This window comes from Sphaeramia orbicularis, chromosome 7, assembly GCF_902148855.1.
Source record: "Sphaeramia orbicularis chromosome 7, fSphaOr1.1, whole genome shotgun sequence".
Classification (NCBI taxonomy): Eukaryota; Metazoa; Chordata; class Actinopteri; order Kurtiformes; family Apogonidae; genus Sphaeramia; species Sphaeramia orbicularis.
In genome coordinates, this window is record NC_043963.1 from 571169 (window position 1) to 587121 (window position 15953).

The 15953-nt window shown below is 47.7% G+C and overlaps 2 protein-coding genes across 2 annotated transcripts in view; one reads left to right on the forward strand and one right to left on the reverse strand.

Annotated features, from left to right (window-relative positions):
• The window catches only part of LOC115422871 (polyhomeotic-like protein 2), a 21801-nt gene extending 18321 nt beyond the window's left edge, over window positions 1-3480 (reverse strand). Inside the window, exons 1-2 of the mRNA XM_030139479.1 lie at window positions 3470-3480; window positions 3425-3426 (exon numbers count right to left, since the gene is read on the reverse strand). The gene's annotated coding sequence lies outside the window, so the exon portion shown is untranslated. The remainder of the gene's footprint in view (window positions 1-3424; window positions 3427-3469) is intronic.
• LOC115421954 (uncharacterized) overlaps window positions 1-14382 on the forward strand; it is a 19309-nt gene extending 4927 nt beyond the window's left edge. Inside the window, exons 3-8 of the mRNA XM_030137967.1 lie at window positions 3308-3442; window positions 3707-3881; window positions 10187-10285; window positions 12527-12618; window positions 13051-13194; window positions 14125-14382. Coding sequence (XP_029993827.1) covers window positions 3308-3442; window positions 3707-3881; window positions 10187-10285; window positions 12527-12618; window positions 13051-13194; window positions 14125-14382 — 903 coding nt within the window. The remainder of the gene's footprint in view (window positions 1-3307; window positions 3443-3706; window positions 3882-10186; window positions 10286-12526; window positions 12619-13050; window positions 13195-14124) is intronic.
• The last annotated feature ends 1571 nt before the right edge of the window (window positions 14383-15953 follow it).

A 15953-nucleotide genomic window follows, 5' to 3' on the forward strand; every position in this document is an offset into this window, starting at 1 on the left:
TCGTAGCGTGTTAATTGAAAACGTGGTGGAATAAAAACTGTACCTGTGGATGGACCTGCTAAACTCCTGTGTGCCGTTTATTCCTTCTCTTTCACCAGTATCAGTTCTGCATACAGACCGCTGGGTTCCACTGGTGGCAGCGCTGGTTCTGTTTAGAGTTATTACTGCGGTTAGCCTAGCTTCTCAGTATAGTTAGCCTAGCTTCTCAGTATAGTTAGCCTAGCTTCTCAGTACAGTTAGCCTAGCTTCTCAGTATAGTTAACCTAACTTCTCAGTATAGTTAGCCTAGCTTCTCAGTATAGTTAGCCTAGCTTCTCAGTATAGTTAGCCTGCGTGCCTGTAGCCTTAGTGGTGTGTAAAAACAGAACAGTCCTCATGTGGTCCGGTGCTGCAGACCCTTTAAACCTCCAGGAGGACTTCTCCTGGACTATCACGTACAGACACAGTGGTTGTGGATCTACCTGCTCCCTTTGAGTTTCCTCAGCTGGGTGAGGCAGATGGAAGTGGGCGGAGCTACAGCAGGCGACAGCGCTGAGTTCAGCTGGAGCTGGTGACAATACTGCCCCCCTGTCTGTGCCGGTCTGCTGTAACTATGGGACAGCCTTCCACATGAGGTCCAGTCACATGATGAAGATGGGAGGGGCTTCTGGACACAGACAGTTGATGGAGTGTTTCCAGTGAACATCTGGGCTGGTTCACCAGTTCAGAGCCTGCAGGTGTACGGCTGATGGGAGCCGGCTGGAGCTGGGAACACTGGTTTGCATAGCGGGAATGGAGCTCCTGCCTTTTCCGATCGTGTCTGTTCCAGCTGCCGCTGTCAGGCGGCTGCACAAACCTTCACTTCCCACAATGCACGTTGCGACAAAATTCCTCAGATGCCCGAGTTCCCTCCTGACTCTGTTTGTAAGCACATGGTTTATTTGTGGTGGATGGAACTAAGAAACTGTTCACTGTGATGCAAGAGATTCAGCTGAGGAATGACAGACAGATGAACAGATTCATGAAACTGAGGATATGACTGAGGATGGACAGATCTGAGGAAAAACTGGTCACGAAAGTCTCCAGCACCTTTAATGTCTGCAGTGTTTATGGAGCTGGAAGGGACTATATTTGGACAAAAGGGACAGAGCTGCAGGAGCATGATGGGTGGTAAATGACAGCTTAGTGACACAATAAAAGCATTAGTTGTTGTGTAAGTATTTGTGTGAAGCACGTCAGTACATTCAATTAGTTTGATTCATCAAGGTTTTGAATTTCTGAAAATCATAAAATCACAAAAATCAAAATTATTCCTCTGGAGATCTGTCTTATTCACTAACATTCAAATTCAAAACAGTTTATTAATTGTGAACATGTTTCTCCAGTCACATACGTCATATTGTTTAAGTGAGGAAGGACACTTTAAAGTCTGTTTATGTTGAACTCATCAGTTTAAATGAATGAAAGAGTTCAGTTTGTGTATTTAAAGGAGCCAGTGTCTGTGACACAGGACACTATCGGTACATCTACTGGTTCTTTATTCCAGGTGTTTCCAGTCAGTTAGTCCCATTAGTTCCTGTTCTGCTGTCCATCCTAAATACCAGAGCAGTGTCTCTGCTGGTCCACCATCAAGTCTTCATAAAACTGCAGATGTTTCCTCTGGGAACCAGTTTCACTCCAAAATGTCTGAAAAAGCTCTAGTAGCAGAAGTCCTGTTCCTGTTTGAGCTGTTGAAGTGGTCCGAAAAACTGGCTAAAAAAAGTCAGTTAAGAAAAAGTATTTGAAGGAGCTTGAAATATATGAACCCTTAGACTGAGTCCAGAGTTGAACTGAAGATGCCTTTACAGTCTGTGACGAGAAATATAATATAAATACTAAATAATAATATAAATACTGGATCTGTGGATGAAAAGAAATGATGACATGAGTGATGACCTGGTCAGTGTGTCCTGTAAGTACTGTACGGTACTATACAGTACTAATCAGTACTATACAGTACTATACACTACAGTACTATACAGTACCAATCAGTACTAATCAGTACTATACAGTACAGAAAAGTGGGTACTGATGTAGAGGCTGCTGCAGAAGGAACTCATTTTGCTGTTGGACTTTTGTGTCGTGGTTAAAACTGTGGGCTTTCGTCAAATGGATGAAAGGTCCGACTTCTCAGATCAGACACAAACAGAAAAAGGCAGAATGAGGCAGAGGCTGTTGGGTCGAACCAACGTGATGAGGATACGACGCAAGACCTGCGACCACAGATGTGTGTGTGTGCTGCCTTTGTTGCTATTGTTGTCGTAATTACCTATAATTGCCCTGTTCCATATTCATCAGGAGATAAAACAAGTTGTACGGGTGAAAATTGCATCTGGCTTATTGAAGAGGTTTGAAGCAGCTGAACCAAAAGCTCTGTTTGTTGGGGGGGGGGGCTGTGAAGACCAGTGTGGAGCCCTGGAGTATTCTGGAAAGAACACCAAACACTCAGGTCCTGTCCATACGAAGATGGTTTCAGTCGTATCTGCTAAAGTTCAGTATCGGACCACTCTTTCATCCACATGAAACCAGTGTTTCCAGTTTCCATCCTGGATCCTGGATGTTTAATTGTGTGCTTTTCTTGTCAAAGCCTGATTATTTACTTTAAAGGTGCTGGAGACTTTCGTGACCAGTTTTTCCTCAGATCTGTCCATCCTCAGTCATATCCTCAGTTTCATGAATCTGTTCATCTGTCTGTCATTCCTCAGCTGAATCTCTTGCATCACAGTGAACAGTTTCTTAGTTCCATCCACCACAAACAAACTATGTGTTTAGAAACAGAGTCAGGAGGGAACTCGGGCATCTGAGGAATTTTGTCGCAACGTGCATTTTGGGAAGCGAAGGCTCGCACAGCCGCCTGACAGCGGCAGCTGGAACAGACACGATCGGAAACAGCAGGAGCTCCCTTCCTTCTGTGCATATTCCTCCAGCCGTTTCCACATTTCTGTGTGTTTGTTTCATCCATATAATATCATATGGTCATGCTGTCGCTGTCAGGCGGCTGCACGAACCTCCGTTTCCCACAATGCATGTCGCACTAAAATTCCGAAGATGCCCAAGTTCCCTCCCAGGTCTGTTTGTAAACACATGGTTTGTTTGCGGTGGATGGAACTAAGAAACTGTTCAGCTTGAGGAAGAGATTCAGCTGAGGAATGACAGACAGACGAACAGACGAATGAAACTGAGGATATGAGTGTCTACTACTGTGCTGTAGTAGACATTGGATCTGTCCATCTGTCTGTCCGTACTGTTTGCAGACTGTGGCATCTCTTGTGTCCGTCTTTGTCTCCAGGTGACCATCTTCTTCTCGGACATCGTGGGCTTCACCTCCATCTCGGCCTCCTGCACTCCTCTGCAGGTGGTGGAGATGCTCAACAACCTCTACATGTGCTTCGACACACGCATTGACTTCTACGACGTCTACAAGGTGATGATACGAACGTACGGTCTGTACCTCCAGCTGTGCTGTCACCTTGGTGACCTCACCCTCCATGTGTCAGTCACATGTTCTATTGGTGTGTTCGGCAGCAGATCCTGGACCAGGCTCTGATCTGGATCTGATCTGATCTGATCCATCCATGACCCGAATGAACAGTCTCATGTCACTCCGTGTCGTATTCAGTTTAAATCATTTGCTGCTGGTTTTTGTCCTAATCCTGAATCTTCCACTTGAACTCGACTGTAAAACCAGGTGGAGACCATCGGAGACGCCTACATGGTGGTGAGCGGTCTGCCTGAGCGCAACGGAGACCGCCACGCTGACGAGATCGCAAAGATGGCTCTGGACCTGGTGGCGGCGGTCCGACAGGTGTCCATCCCACATATGCCCGAACAGAGGCTGCAGCTGAGAGCGGGCATCCACACAGGTAGAACCACACAGGTGGAACCGAACAGGTACAACCGAAGAAAGGTAGAACGCATCCACACAGGTAGAATCAACCGCACAGGTAGAACTGTAGAACCACACAGGTGGAACCGCATCCACACTGGTGGAACCAACATTATCCTTGTGGATATGTCTGGTTGGCTCAGTTTCATCTTCTGTCTGCTTGATGGTCCAGAATCAGACTGAAAGTGTGACCATCTAGAATCCGATGGAACAGCGCATTTGGATGGACTGTATGTGTGAGGAACCATATCTGTTCATTTTATCATCATGTAAATGTTCTCATACAGATAACCTGATGCTAATGTTAGCTTCTAGCATTTATATAGACTGTTGTGATGCCTTTCAAGTCATTCTGAAAATATTGAAAAATAATAGTGTTATAAAAATAATAGTGTTATACAAGTAACTGTTATAAAATCATAGTGTTTTAATAATGATAGTGTTTGTCTTTGTCATACCTGCTGCCAGACGCTAGTCTGGTCTTGTCTGTCTTTTATGTTTTGTTTGTCACTTCCTGTTTTATTTTGTTAAGTATTCCCTCATGTGTCTTGTCTGTCGTCTTTACTTCCTGTTCCCTGTTCATCCTGACCTCTGTTCTGATTACCTGTCTCCGCCCTGATTTGTTCCACCTGTGTCTAGTTGTCTTCCCTCCCTTTTGTGTATTTAAACCCTGTCTCTCCCCTAGGTCATTCGCCAGTTTGTAACTCTAGCAGTTCAGACCAGCGTTTTGACCTCATTTGTTCGTTTGCCTGCCTGTTTTTGACCTGTTTTTGGATCCCTCGGTTTTTCGCCTTTTGCCTGCTCCCTGTCTGGTTTTGTCTGCCTCTCCGGATTCCTGGTTTTGACCTTCTCGCCCTGACTATCGGTACGTGAGTTTTGTCTTGTCCTTATGTCCTGTCGCCCGAGAATTTGCCTGCCTGTGTATGACCTGTTTCCGTCCCTGACCTCCCTTTGCTTCTCCCTAGTCGGGAGAAAAACCCCAAACACTGTACGGGGAGACGGGCTGTCGCCCCTGATCCAGAGATCGAATCAGAGAAGGATATCAACCACCATTATCCTCAAGATTCTGTCACTGTTCATTATTTTTCACCTGTGTGTGATAAATAAATCTTTTGAATTATATTTTTGGCGTTTGAGTTCTGCATTTGGATTCTGTGTTTGTACTCGCACCATTACAGTACAAACTGGCCAAAGCATGAATCCAGCAGAACTCTCTCAGGTCAAGGAGGCAATTCTGTCCCAGGGGCACAGACTAGGGGGACATGATCAGGCTCTCCACACCCTACTCGACAAAATGAACCAGCTAACTACTCAGGTCACCATGCTCACTAGTACCCAAGCCGCGGCCGCGGCTGTGTCAAGCGAGATTAGGTCCAACCCTCCACCTGTTCGAGACTCGGCTGAGCCGAACATTCCGGCACCTTCCAAGTACTCTGGTAATCCTGACACCTGTCGAGACTTTTTTACTCAGATTCAGTTAATTTTTGAGTCCCAACCTGTTCGTTTTGCTAAAGACTCTGTAAAGATTGCTTATTTGGCTAGTCTGCTGGAAGGGCCTCCTCTCAGTTACTTTAATGCTCTTTTTGAACAGGGTTCTCCTGCTGTTCATTCTTTTTCGGCCCTGGTTTCCAAACTTAAGCGGGTTTATGACCACCCGGTTCGGACCCAGTTTGCGGGTCATCAGATCATGAGGCTCAGACAGGGAGAGCGAACCATCAGGCAATATGTGAGCGCCTTTCGTTCACTAGCAGTGGAATCAGGGTGGAACAACCAAGCCCTGATCACTGCCTTTTTGTCCGGCCTTAATCGCTCTGTCGGCCGGGAGATGGCGCTCCGCCAACAGCTCACCTCCCTAGACGATGTTATCACCGAGGCCATCCGGGTCGCTGATCAGGAATCAGTTTGGCAGGTCATGGAACCAGAGGTCAGCTCTTCGTCCAGCAAGGGACCGAGTCGAGAGACGGTACGACTTCCGACAGCTAAGACAGGAGGGGGTAAAGAGGAACCTATGCAGTTGGGAAGGACTCATCTCTCGGCCGAGGAGCGCCGCCGACGCATGACGGAGGGGCTCTGCCTATACTGTGGAAAAGGTGGTCATAGAGTCAGCAACTGCACCCTTAGACCCGATGCCAAGACAGGTGAGGGGTCGCTGTTGAGCAGAACAGTGTGTTTGTCTACTGTTTCTCGCCCGTTTCCTGTGGTTCTGTTGTGTTCTAATTCTCTGTCTCTCCAGCACCCCGTCCTGATCGATTCCGGGTCCGACGCTAACCTTATGGACCAGAACCTAGTAACTAAACTCGGACTCATCTCGACCCCAGTTCAGCGTCCGTTGGAAGCCCGAGCTTTGGATGATCATGTGATCTGTCGCATCACTCATTGTACCGAGCCAGTGACTGTGCAGTTTATTGATGGACACACCAAAAGCATTAGTTTTCACATATACAACTCTGATACTCAGCCACTCATTTTGGGGTACCCACGGTTACAAATCCACAAACCATATATTGATTGGGATACTGGGGAGGTTTTTTCATGGTGTAAAGATAGTGAGACTCGATGCAAGTATGTTAATTTACCTGATAATCCTCCTAAGATGTCACCTATTGCTGTAGCCCCTGTTAGTGTTCCTATGGAGGAAAATAAGGATTTTCCTGATTTTGACAAAGTTCCTCGGTGTTATCATGATTTAAAAGAGGTTTTCAGTAAATCTAAGGCTACAGCCCTGCCACCTCATCGCCCTTATGATTGTGCCATAGATCTGCGCCCTGGTACTTCTCCCCCTAAAGGGAGATTATATTCTCTGTCAGGTCCTGAGAATCTGGCTATGAAGAAATACATTGATGAGTCCTTGGCTGCTGGGCTAATTAGGCCCTCATCATCGCCTGCAGGAGAAGGATTCTTCTTCGTTGACAAGAAGGATAAGTCGCTCAGGCCTTGTATTGACTACAGGGGGCTTAACGATATTACTGTCCGCAACAGGTACCCTTTGCCACTAATGTCTTCCGCCTTTGAACTGTTGCATGGCGCTAAAATCTTCACCAAACTAGATCTTCGTAATGCCTACCATTTAGTTCGCATCAGGGAAGGAGATGAGTGGAAGACGGCGTTTAACACCCCTAGTGGCCATTACGAGTATTTAGTGATGCCTTTTGGTCTGACCAACGCCCCTGCGGTCTTCCAGGCGTTGGTCAATGACGTTCTCAGAGACATGCTTAATGTTTTTGTATTTGTGTACCTGGACGATATTTTAATTTTTTCTTCAGATGAGGAAACCCACATTCAGCATGTTCGACAAGTGCTTCAGAGACTCCTGGCTAATCAACTGTTTGTCAAGGCAGAGAAATGTGAATTTCACCAGTCCTCGGTGTCCTTTTTGGGCTTCATCATCGCCGAGGGTAGCATCCAGATGGACCCCGAAAAGGTTAGTGCGGTCAGGGAGTGGCCGACTCCAGCTTCCAGAAAGGATGTACAAAGATTTCTGGGATTCGCTAACTTCTATAGGAAGTTTATTCGGGGGTTCAGCAGTGTGGCTGCCCCCCTGCATTCTCTCACCTCTTCCAAGTCTGTGTTCAGGTGGAGTCCCGAGGCTGAAAAGGCTTTTAACCACCTGAAGAGGGCGTTTTCCTCGGCACCCATCCTGTCCGTTCCTGACCCAGCTCTGCAGTTTGTGGTGGAGGTCGACGCCTCCGATTTGGGCGTTGGGGCGGTTATTTCTCAGCGCTCTCCTTCTGATAACAGACTCCACCCCTGCGCTTTTCTCTCTAAGAGATTGTCACCGGCCGAAAGGAATTATGATATTGGAAATCGTGAACTGCTGGCTATTAAGGTGGCGCTGGAAGAGTGGTGCCATTGGTTGGAGGGGACGGACGTGCCATTTCTTATCTGGACGGACCACAAGAACCTGGAGTATCTACGCTCGGCGAAACGCCTTAACTCTCGTCAGGCCAGGTGGGCTCTTTTCTTCACCCGTTTTAACTTCACCCTTTCCTACCGTCCTGGCTCTAAAAATGGGAAGCCGGATGCTCTCTCCAGGGTCTTCTCTCCTGACATTCCCCTGTCTGAACCTGAGACTATTCTGCCTAGCTCCTGTGTGGTAGGGGCTTTTCAGTGGGGGGTTGAGAAATTGGTCATGGAGGCCCTTAATGACTGTGAAGTTCCGGATGGCGTCCCGCCAGACCGTCTGTTTGTTCCTCCGCACCTTCGTTCTCAGGTGATCCAATGGGGCCATGCGTCGAAGATGGCGTGCCATCCCGGGGGGAAGAGGACCTTGTTTGTGGTGAAACAGCGCTTTTGGTGGCCTGCAATGGAGAAGGAGGTTGCAGAATATGTGGCTGCCTGTCCTGTGTGCGCGGCCTGTAAGGCCTCTAATAGGGCTCCCATGGGGGAGCTGTGTCCTTTGCCTGTCCCCAAAAGACCCTGGTCGGACATCGCCCTGGACTTTGTGACTGGTTTGCCTCTGTCTAATGGTAACACGGTGGTTCTCACCGTAGTGGATAGGTTTTCCAAGATGGTGCATTTTATTCCCTTGCCTAAACTGCCTTCGGCTAAAGAGACAGCGGAGGCGCTATTGACTCATGTTTTCCGCCTGCATGGTTTCCCCAGAGACGTGGTCTCCGATAGGGGGCCTCAGTTCATTGCCAGTTTTTGGAAAGCCTTTTGTTCTCTTGTTGGTGCTTCTGTCAGTCTGTCTTCTGGTTTTCATCCGCAGTCCAATGGCCAAACTGAGAGGCTGAACCAGGTCCTGGAAGTGGGCCTCCGTGTGCTGGCCTCCCAGAATCCCGCCTCCTGGAGCCGACATCTGTTGTGGGTGGAATTCGCCCATAATTCACTGCCCAGTGCTTCCTCTGGGCTTTCACCTTTTCATGTGGTTTATGGTTATCAGCCGCCCTTGTTTCCGTCCCTGGAGAAGGAGGTGGGCGTGCCCTCGGCCCTGGCTCTCATCCACTGTTGCAAGAGGACCTGGACTCGAGCTAGACAAGCCCTATTGAAGGCGTCAGGCCGTTACAAGACCTCGGCGGATGCCCATAGGACCCCCGCTCCTGTTTACCATCCTGATCAGAGGGTTTGGCTATCCGCTAAACACCTCCCTCTCCGGATAGAGAGTTGCAAGTTGGCACCCAGGTTTGTTGGTCCATTCCCTATCTCGAAAATTATTAACCCTGTTTCTGTTCGCCTGAAGTTACCAAGGTCCATGAGAATCCATCCCACCTTTCACGTCAGCCAGATTAAACCCGTGAAGGAAAGTCGTCTGGTCCCGCCCACCCAACCTCCTCCCCCTCCTCGGATGATTGACGGGGATCCAGCCTACACGGTCCGGCGTTTGATGGCAGCTCGGCGCCGGGGGAGAGGGTTCCAGTACCTTGTGGACTGGGAGGGTTATGGACCTGAGGAGCGCTCCTGGGTGCCAGCATCCCGCATCCTGGACCCGGACCTTATCCGACAGTTCCATCGGAACCATCCTGATGTCCCTGGTCCGTCTGGTGCCGTCCCTAGGAGGGGGGGTACTGTCATACCTGCTGCCAGACGCTAGTCTGGTCTTGTCTGTCTTTTATGTTTTGTTTGTCACTTCCTGTTTTATTTTGTTAAGTTTTCCCTCATGTGTCTTGTCTGTCGTCTTTACTTCCTGTTCCCTGTTCATCCTGACCTCTGTTCTGATTACCTGTCTCCGCCCTGATTTGCTCCACCTGTGTCTAGTTGTCTTCCCTCCCTTTTGTGTATTTAAACCCTGTCTCTCCCCTAGGTCAATCGCCAGTTTGTAACTCTAGCAGTTCAGACCAGCGTTTTGACCTCATTTGTTCGTTTGCCTGCCTGTTTTTGACCTGTTTTTGGATCCCTCGGTTTTTCGCCTTTTGCCTGCTCCCTGTCTGGTTTTGTCTGCCTCTCTGGATTCCTGGTTTTGACCTTCTCGCCCTGACTATCGGTACGTGAGTTTTGTCTTGTCCTTATGTCCTGTCGCCCGAGAATTTGCCTGCCTGTGTATGACCTGTTTCCGTCCCTGACCTCCCTTTGCTTCTCCCTAGTCGGGAGAAAAACCCCAAACACCGTACAGGGAGACGGGCTGTCGCCCCTGATCCAGAGATCGAATCAGAGAAGGATATCAACCACCATTATCCTCAAGATTCTGTCACTGTTCATTATTTTTCACCTGTGTGTGATAAATAAATCTTTTGAATTATATTTTTGGCGTTTGAGTTCTGCATTTGGATTCTGGGTTTGTACTCGCACCATTACAGTCTTTCTCCTTTAACCCAGTAAAGTGCTGCTGTTTTTCCTTCTGTTCAGGTCCGTGTGTTGCCGGAATAGTTGGATATAAAATGCCCAGATACTGTCTGTTTGGAGACACCGTCAACACAGCCTCAAGGATGGAGTCCACCAGCCTACGTATGTACACATATATATACACCACCATTTACACACTATTTCCAACAGTATTCCCTCTCCTGCTTTGACTCTCATATGAATGTCAGGTCCATCCCATTCCTAGTCTATGGGTTCAGTCTGACGTGGCTCCACCCTTTGCAGCTCTAACAGCTTCAACTCTTCTGGGAAGGCTGTCCACAAGGTTTAGGAGTGTGTTCATGGGAATTTTGGACCATTCTTCCAGAAGCGCATTTGTGAGGTCCCACACTGATGTTGGACAGAAGGCCTGGCTCTCAGTCTGCGCTCTAATTCATCCAAAGGTGTTCTATGGGGTTGAGGTCAGGACTGTGTGCAGGCCAGTCCAGTTCATCCACACCAGACTCTGTCCTCCATGTCCAAATGGACCTTGCTTTGTGCACTGGTGCACAGTCATGTTGGAAGAGGAAGGGGCTGGCTCCAAACTGTTCCCACAAAGATGGGAGTGTGGAATTGTCCCAAATGTCTTGTTCTGCTGAAGCATTCCCAGTTCCTTTCACTGGAACTAAGGGGCCCAGCCCAGCTCCTGAAAAACAACCCCACACCATAACCCCCCCTCCACCAAACTTTACACTCGGCACAATGCGCTCCCACAAGTATCGTTCTCCTGGAGACCGCCAAACCCAGACCCGTCCGTCAGATCGCCAGATGGAGAAGCACGATTGGTCAGTCCAGAGAAGGCTCCTCCCCTGCTCTACAGTCCAGTGGCGGCGTGCTTTACACCACTGCATGCACCGCTGTGCATTGCACTTGCTGATGTATGGCTCGGATGCGGCCGCTCGGCCACGGAAACCCATTCCATGAAGCTCTGTGCGCACTGTTCTGGAGCTAATCTGAAGGACACATGAAGTTTGGAGGTCTGTACCATTGACTCTGCAGACAGTCGTCCACCTCTTCACACTCTGCGCCTCAGCATCCGCTGACCCCGCTCCGTCAGTTTCCGTGGCCTACCACTGCGTGGCTGAGTTGCCGTCGTTCCCAAACACTTCCACTTTCTTCTAATCCAGCTGACAGCTGACTGTGGAATATTTAGGAGCCAGGAAAGTTCACCACTGGATTTGTGTCACAGGTGGCATCCTATCACAGTTCCACACTGGAATTCACTGAGCTCCTGAGAGAGACCCATTCTGTCCCAAATGTTTGTAAAAGCAGTCTGCATGCCTAGGGCTGGATTTAATACACCTGTGGACATGGAAGGGACTGGAACAGCTGAGGCTGAGGATTGGGATGGAGGAGACAAGACTTTTGGAAATATAGTGTATATATATATATATATATATATATATATATATATATATATATATATATATATATATATATATATATATATACACACATATATTTGCACCCTTATATATTTTCCATAAACGTCCAACACAGTGAACATTTGAAAACTCAAATGCCATCCTTTCCATCCTGTAATGTGGACTCAGTAAACAAAGCCATGTCATGTGATTAGACGTTGGTGGTGTAGTCCATATGAGTCCTCCTTCTAAAAGGTCATGGAGTGTTTTCCATCTAAAATGACCAAAATGTTGTTGTTTTCATGGACCATACTAAGGCATAATTGGCTGTTCCCTGCTGTACTCCTTGTTTGACACTTTACTGGACTATCTGGGAACATATCACAAACAGCTGATCAGCCAAGAAAATGAAATATAGTTCATGTACAAGTTTTTCTAATTTAAAACTTTAAAATGTGCATTAATTACAGATTAAGCTAATGACAGGAAGAAAAAAGCACATCAACAGTTTCATGTCCACTCATTTAACTCCTTCTTTTTTCATCTTTTTTTCAATACTTTGGCTCCTCCTGGTGGTAGGGGGGGTCATCACATTCTCACTTCCACTCCAGTTCACAGTAGATGTGTTTCCATTTCCCTCAGAAATGCACAAAATGTAAATAGAGCAACAGAAAATGGTAATAAGGCTTTGATTTAGGTCAAACTGTCCTTAAACTCAGGTTCTGATCTGTCTGCACTCAACACACCAGCACTGCTCAGAGTGAACTCACTCTTTCCTTCCCTCCCTCCTTCCCTCTCTCCTTCCTTCCTCCCTCCCTCCCTCCTTCCTTCCTTGTTCCTGTGTTCAAACTGTGTTCAAACTGAAATTCTGTTTTACAGACATTCCAGTTTCAGATCCTGTTCAAATGTTCAGATTCTATTAGTTCACCACTAACATCAGAACAGGATTTGTCATCATTTTTTCTTTTATTCTGGTTTCCAGCTCAGAAAATTCACACCAGTTCTGAGACCTACTTGGCCCTGATGAAAGATAACGCCTACGAGCTGCAGCTGCGCGGAGAGATCGAGGTTAAGGTACTGACATTTCTGTTCTCCTGAACACACTGAAACCACATTAAACAGACGATCACATGGTTCAGCTGTTTCTGAAGTTAAATCTGTTCATGTGTGTGTTTGTGTGCTCACTGCTGCTCTGTTCTGCTGTGTTTACCTCCATCTGACCCATGAGTGGAACTGAATTATGGGTAATTTCTCAGACCCCTGTGTTTGGAATGTGGTCCTGAAAACAGCCCCTCCCCCTTAGCCCCTCCCCTACGACTCATTGAGAACTGGGACACCCCTACCCCTTCACGTGAATGTGCAAAATGGAGGGGGAGGGGCCAATGGGTGAACTGGGATTGGGCCTTAGTCCCAGGTTTTGGTGGTGTTCAGGTCCAGACAGGGTGGGGTCTCCAGAGGGTCTTCATATCCCTTTGAACTCATTGTGTTTCCTTCTTCTTCTTCCAGGGTAAAGGTAAGATGAACACATACTGGCTGGTCGGACATAAGAACTACAGCGTTCAGAACGACAGTCTGGTTTGTCACTGGAATCCAAACATGGCCAAGAAGAAGAAGAAGACGTTAGCGGGCGCCACCGTCTCTGCCGACAACGTGAGTCAAGTTTTCACGGTTTTCCACGTTCAGAGTCCGAGGAACCACATGTTCAAGCCCATTACAATACATGACAATTACAATTAAAACATAATCAATAAAATATAAATAATAATCAACTAAAATATAGTAAAAGGTCAGAGGTCAGATAGAACCCTTTCATTTTTTCTAAGGTCAGAGGTCACAGTAGAGGTCTGTGTCACTGTTCCACAGTTTAACTCATTGAACTGAAACGCAGCTTCACCCTGTTTAGTCCTGACTCTGGGCACCAGCAGAAGACCAGTCCATGAGGTTCTCAGACCAGTCCATGAGGTTCTCAGACCAGTCCATGAGGTTCTCAGACCAGTCCATGAGGTTCTCAGAACAGTCCATGAGGTTCTCAGACCAGTCCATGAGGTTCTCAGACCAGTCCATGAGGTTCTCAGAACAGTCCATGAGGTTCTCAGACCAGTCCATGAGGTTCTCAGAACAGTCCATGAGGTTCTCAGAACAGTCCATGAGGTTCTCAGATCCCAGATGGTTCACATGGGACCAACCTGTCACAGATGGACTTTGGTTCTAAACCATGGACAGACTTCTAGACCAGCAGAGCTGTTTTAAAGTCTGTTCTCTGAGTGACAGGAAGCCAGTGCTCAGATCTGAGCACAGGACTGATATGGTCATACTTCCTGGTTCTAGTCTGGACCCGAGCAGCAGCGTTCTGGATGGACTGCAGCTGTAGATTAAATACATTAAATACATTTAAATACATTAATATTAAATACATTACAAATGGCATCAGTTTAAACAGTACAATATCAGTGAATAATTAAACAGTTAAACCACTTGTGCTGTAAATGCCAGTGTGTATTTGTGTGTGTGTGTGTGTGTCCCTCCATCCATCCGTCCTTCTGTCCAGTGCTTTAACCCTCTCTTCGTCCTTCTGTCCAGTCGTCGGTGACGGTGCAGAGCCTCAGTGACACCACCCCCACCCCTCTGTCCCTCCCCTCCTCCACTCAAACTCCCCCCCGGCCCTGTTCGGACCGGCTCAGCCCCAGTGTGGAGCTGTACGGGGGCAGCTACGGGACCCTGGGCTCCATGGTGGGGGGTCTGCAGGGGGGAGACGAGAGCCCTCTACCCGACAGACGAAGGATGAGCGCCGGGAACGACCCTGAGCAGCTGCCTCCCGGGTCTAAAGCCCACCAGTAAGAACCACTGGAACGGACTTCTACAACCACAGCCAACCACCGAGTCAGGGTCAGCAAAGGTCACGGAGGTCACAGAGGTCACAAAAGTCACAGAGGTCATAAAGGTCACAGAGGTCATACAGGTCACAAAGGTCACAAAGGTCACAGAGGTCATAAAGGTCACAGAGGTCACAGAGGTCATAGGGTTCAGTCAGGTGACATACGTTCATTCATTAAACAAAGCTCAGACTTTGGTTCAGACACATTTACACTGAAAACGGAGAATGTGGTTGGAACTGTGTCTGTGGAATGAGTAAACTGTTTCTAAACTGAAGACACTGTTGACCAATCAATCAGTCAGTCAATCAGTCACATTATATTTATGAAGCACTAAATCATACCCACAGTTATCTGATGACCCTTTACATTTAGTCCTGGTCTAAACCTGACTCTTAAACTATTCTAAGTTAAATCCTTAATATCAGGATGTTAGATTTTATTGATCAGAAATCAGGTAAATATTCAGATCCATTTGAAGCCAAACTAAAACATAAACTCAGTTAAATTCAAAGTTCGTTCAGTCACTTCTGGAAGAATCCAACCCAGTGCTGACAGAATAATCAGAACATTTAGTAACACACATTTTGAACACACTCACTGTTTTTATTTAAAATGAATTCAATTATTAAAGTGCAACTGTTGTTTATTAACAAGATTTTTGACTCGAAGGCCTGTGACCCACTGACCCACTGACCCACTTTTGGGTCCTGACCCACCAGTTGAGAACCCCTGGCCTGGACCAGTTATTCATTTACATACTTTCACCCATAAAGAACCACAGCTACTTTTATGTGTTCCCAAATGAAATTCTTCTCTCTATTTAATATTCTTCAGTGGTTTATCACTATCCATCCATCCATCCATCCATCCATTCTCTTCTATCCATTCTCTTCCTCTTATCTGGGGCCGGGTCGTGGGGGTAACAGTCTAAGCAGGGATGCCCAGACTTCCCTCTCCTCAGACTCCTCCCTCTCCTCAGACTCCTCCCTCTCCTCAGACTCCTCCCTCTCCTTAGACTCCTCCTCCAGCTCTTCTGGGGGGACCCCGAGGTGTTCCCAGTCCAGTCCACAGACATAGTCTCTCCAGTGTGTCCTAGGTCTTCCCTCAGGTCTCCTCCTGATGGGACATGTCCAGAACACCTCCCCAGGGAGGAGTCCAGGAGGATCTGAACCAGATGTCTGATCCACCTCAGCTGGTTCCTCTGGATGTGGAGGAGCAGCGGCTACTCTGAGCTCTCCTGTTACTGAGCTCCTCCCCCTATCCCTAAGGGTGGACCCACCCACCCTACGGAGGAAACTCATTTGGACCGCTTGTATCCTGGATCTGGTCCTTTGGGTCCTGACCCACAGCTCATGACCACAGGTGAGGGTCTGAACGTAGACTGAGGGTAAATGCAGAGCTTCTCCTTTGGGCTCAGCTCCTTCTGAACCACAGCAGACCCATAAAACCACTGCATCACTGCAGACGCTGCACCCACCCACCTGTCAATCTGAACCTCCATCCTTCCCTCACTGTGAACCAGACCCAGATACT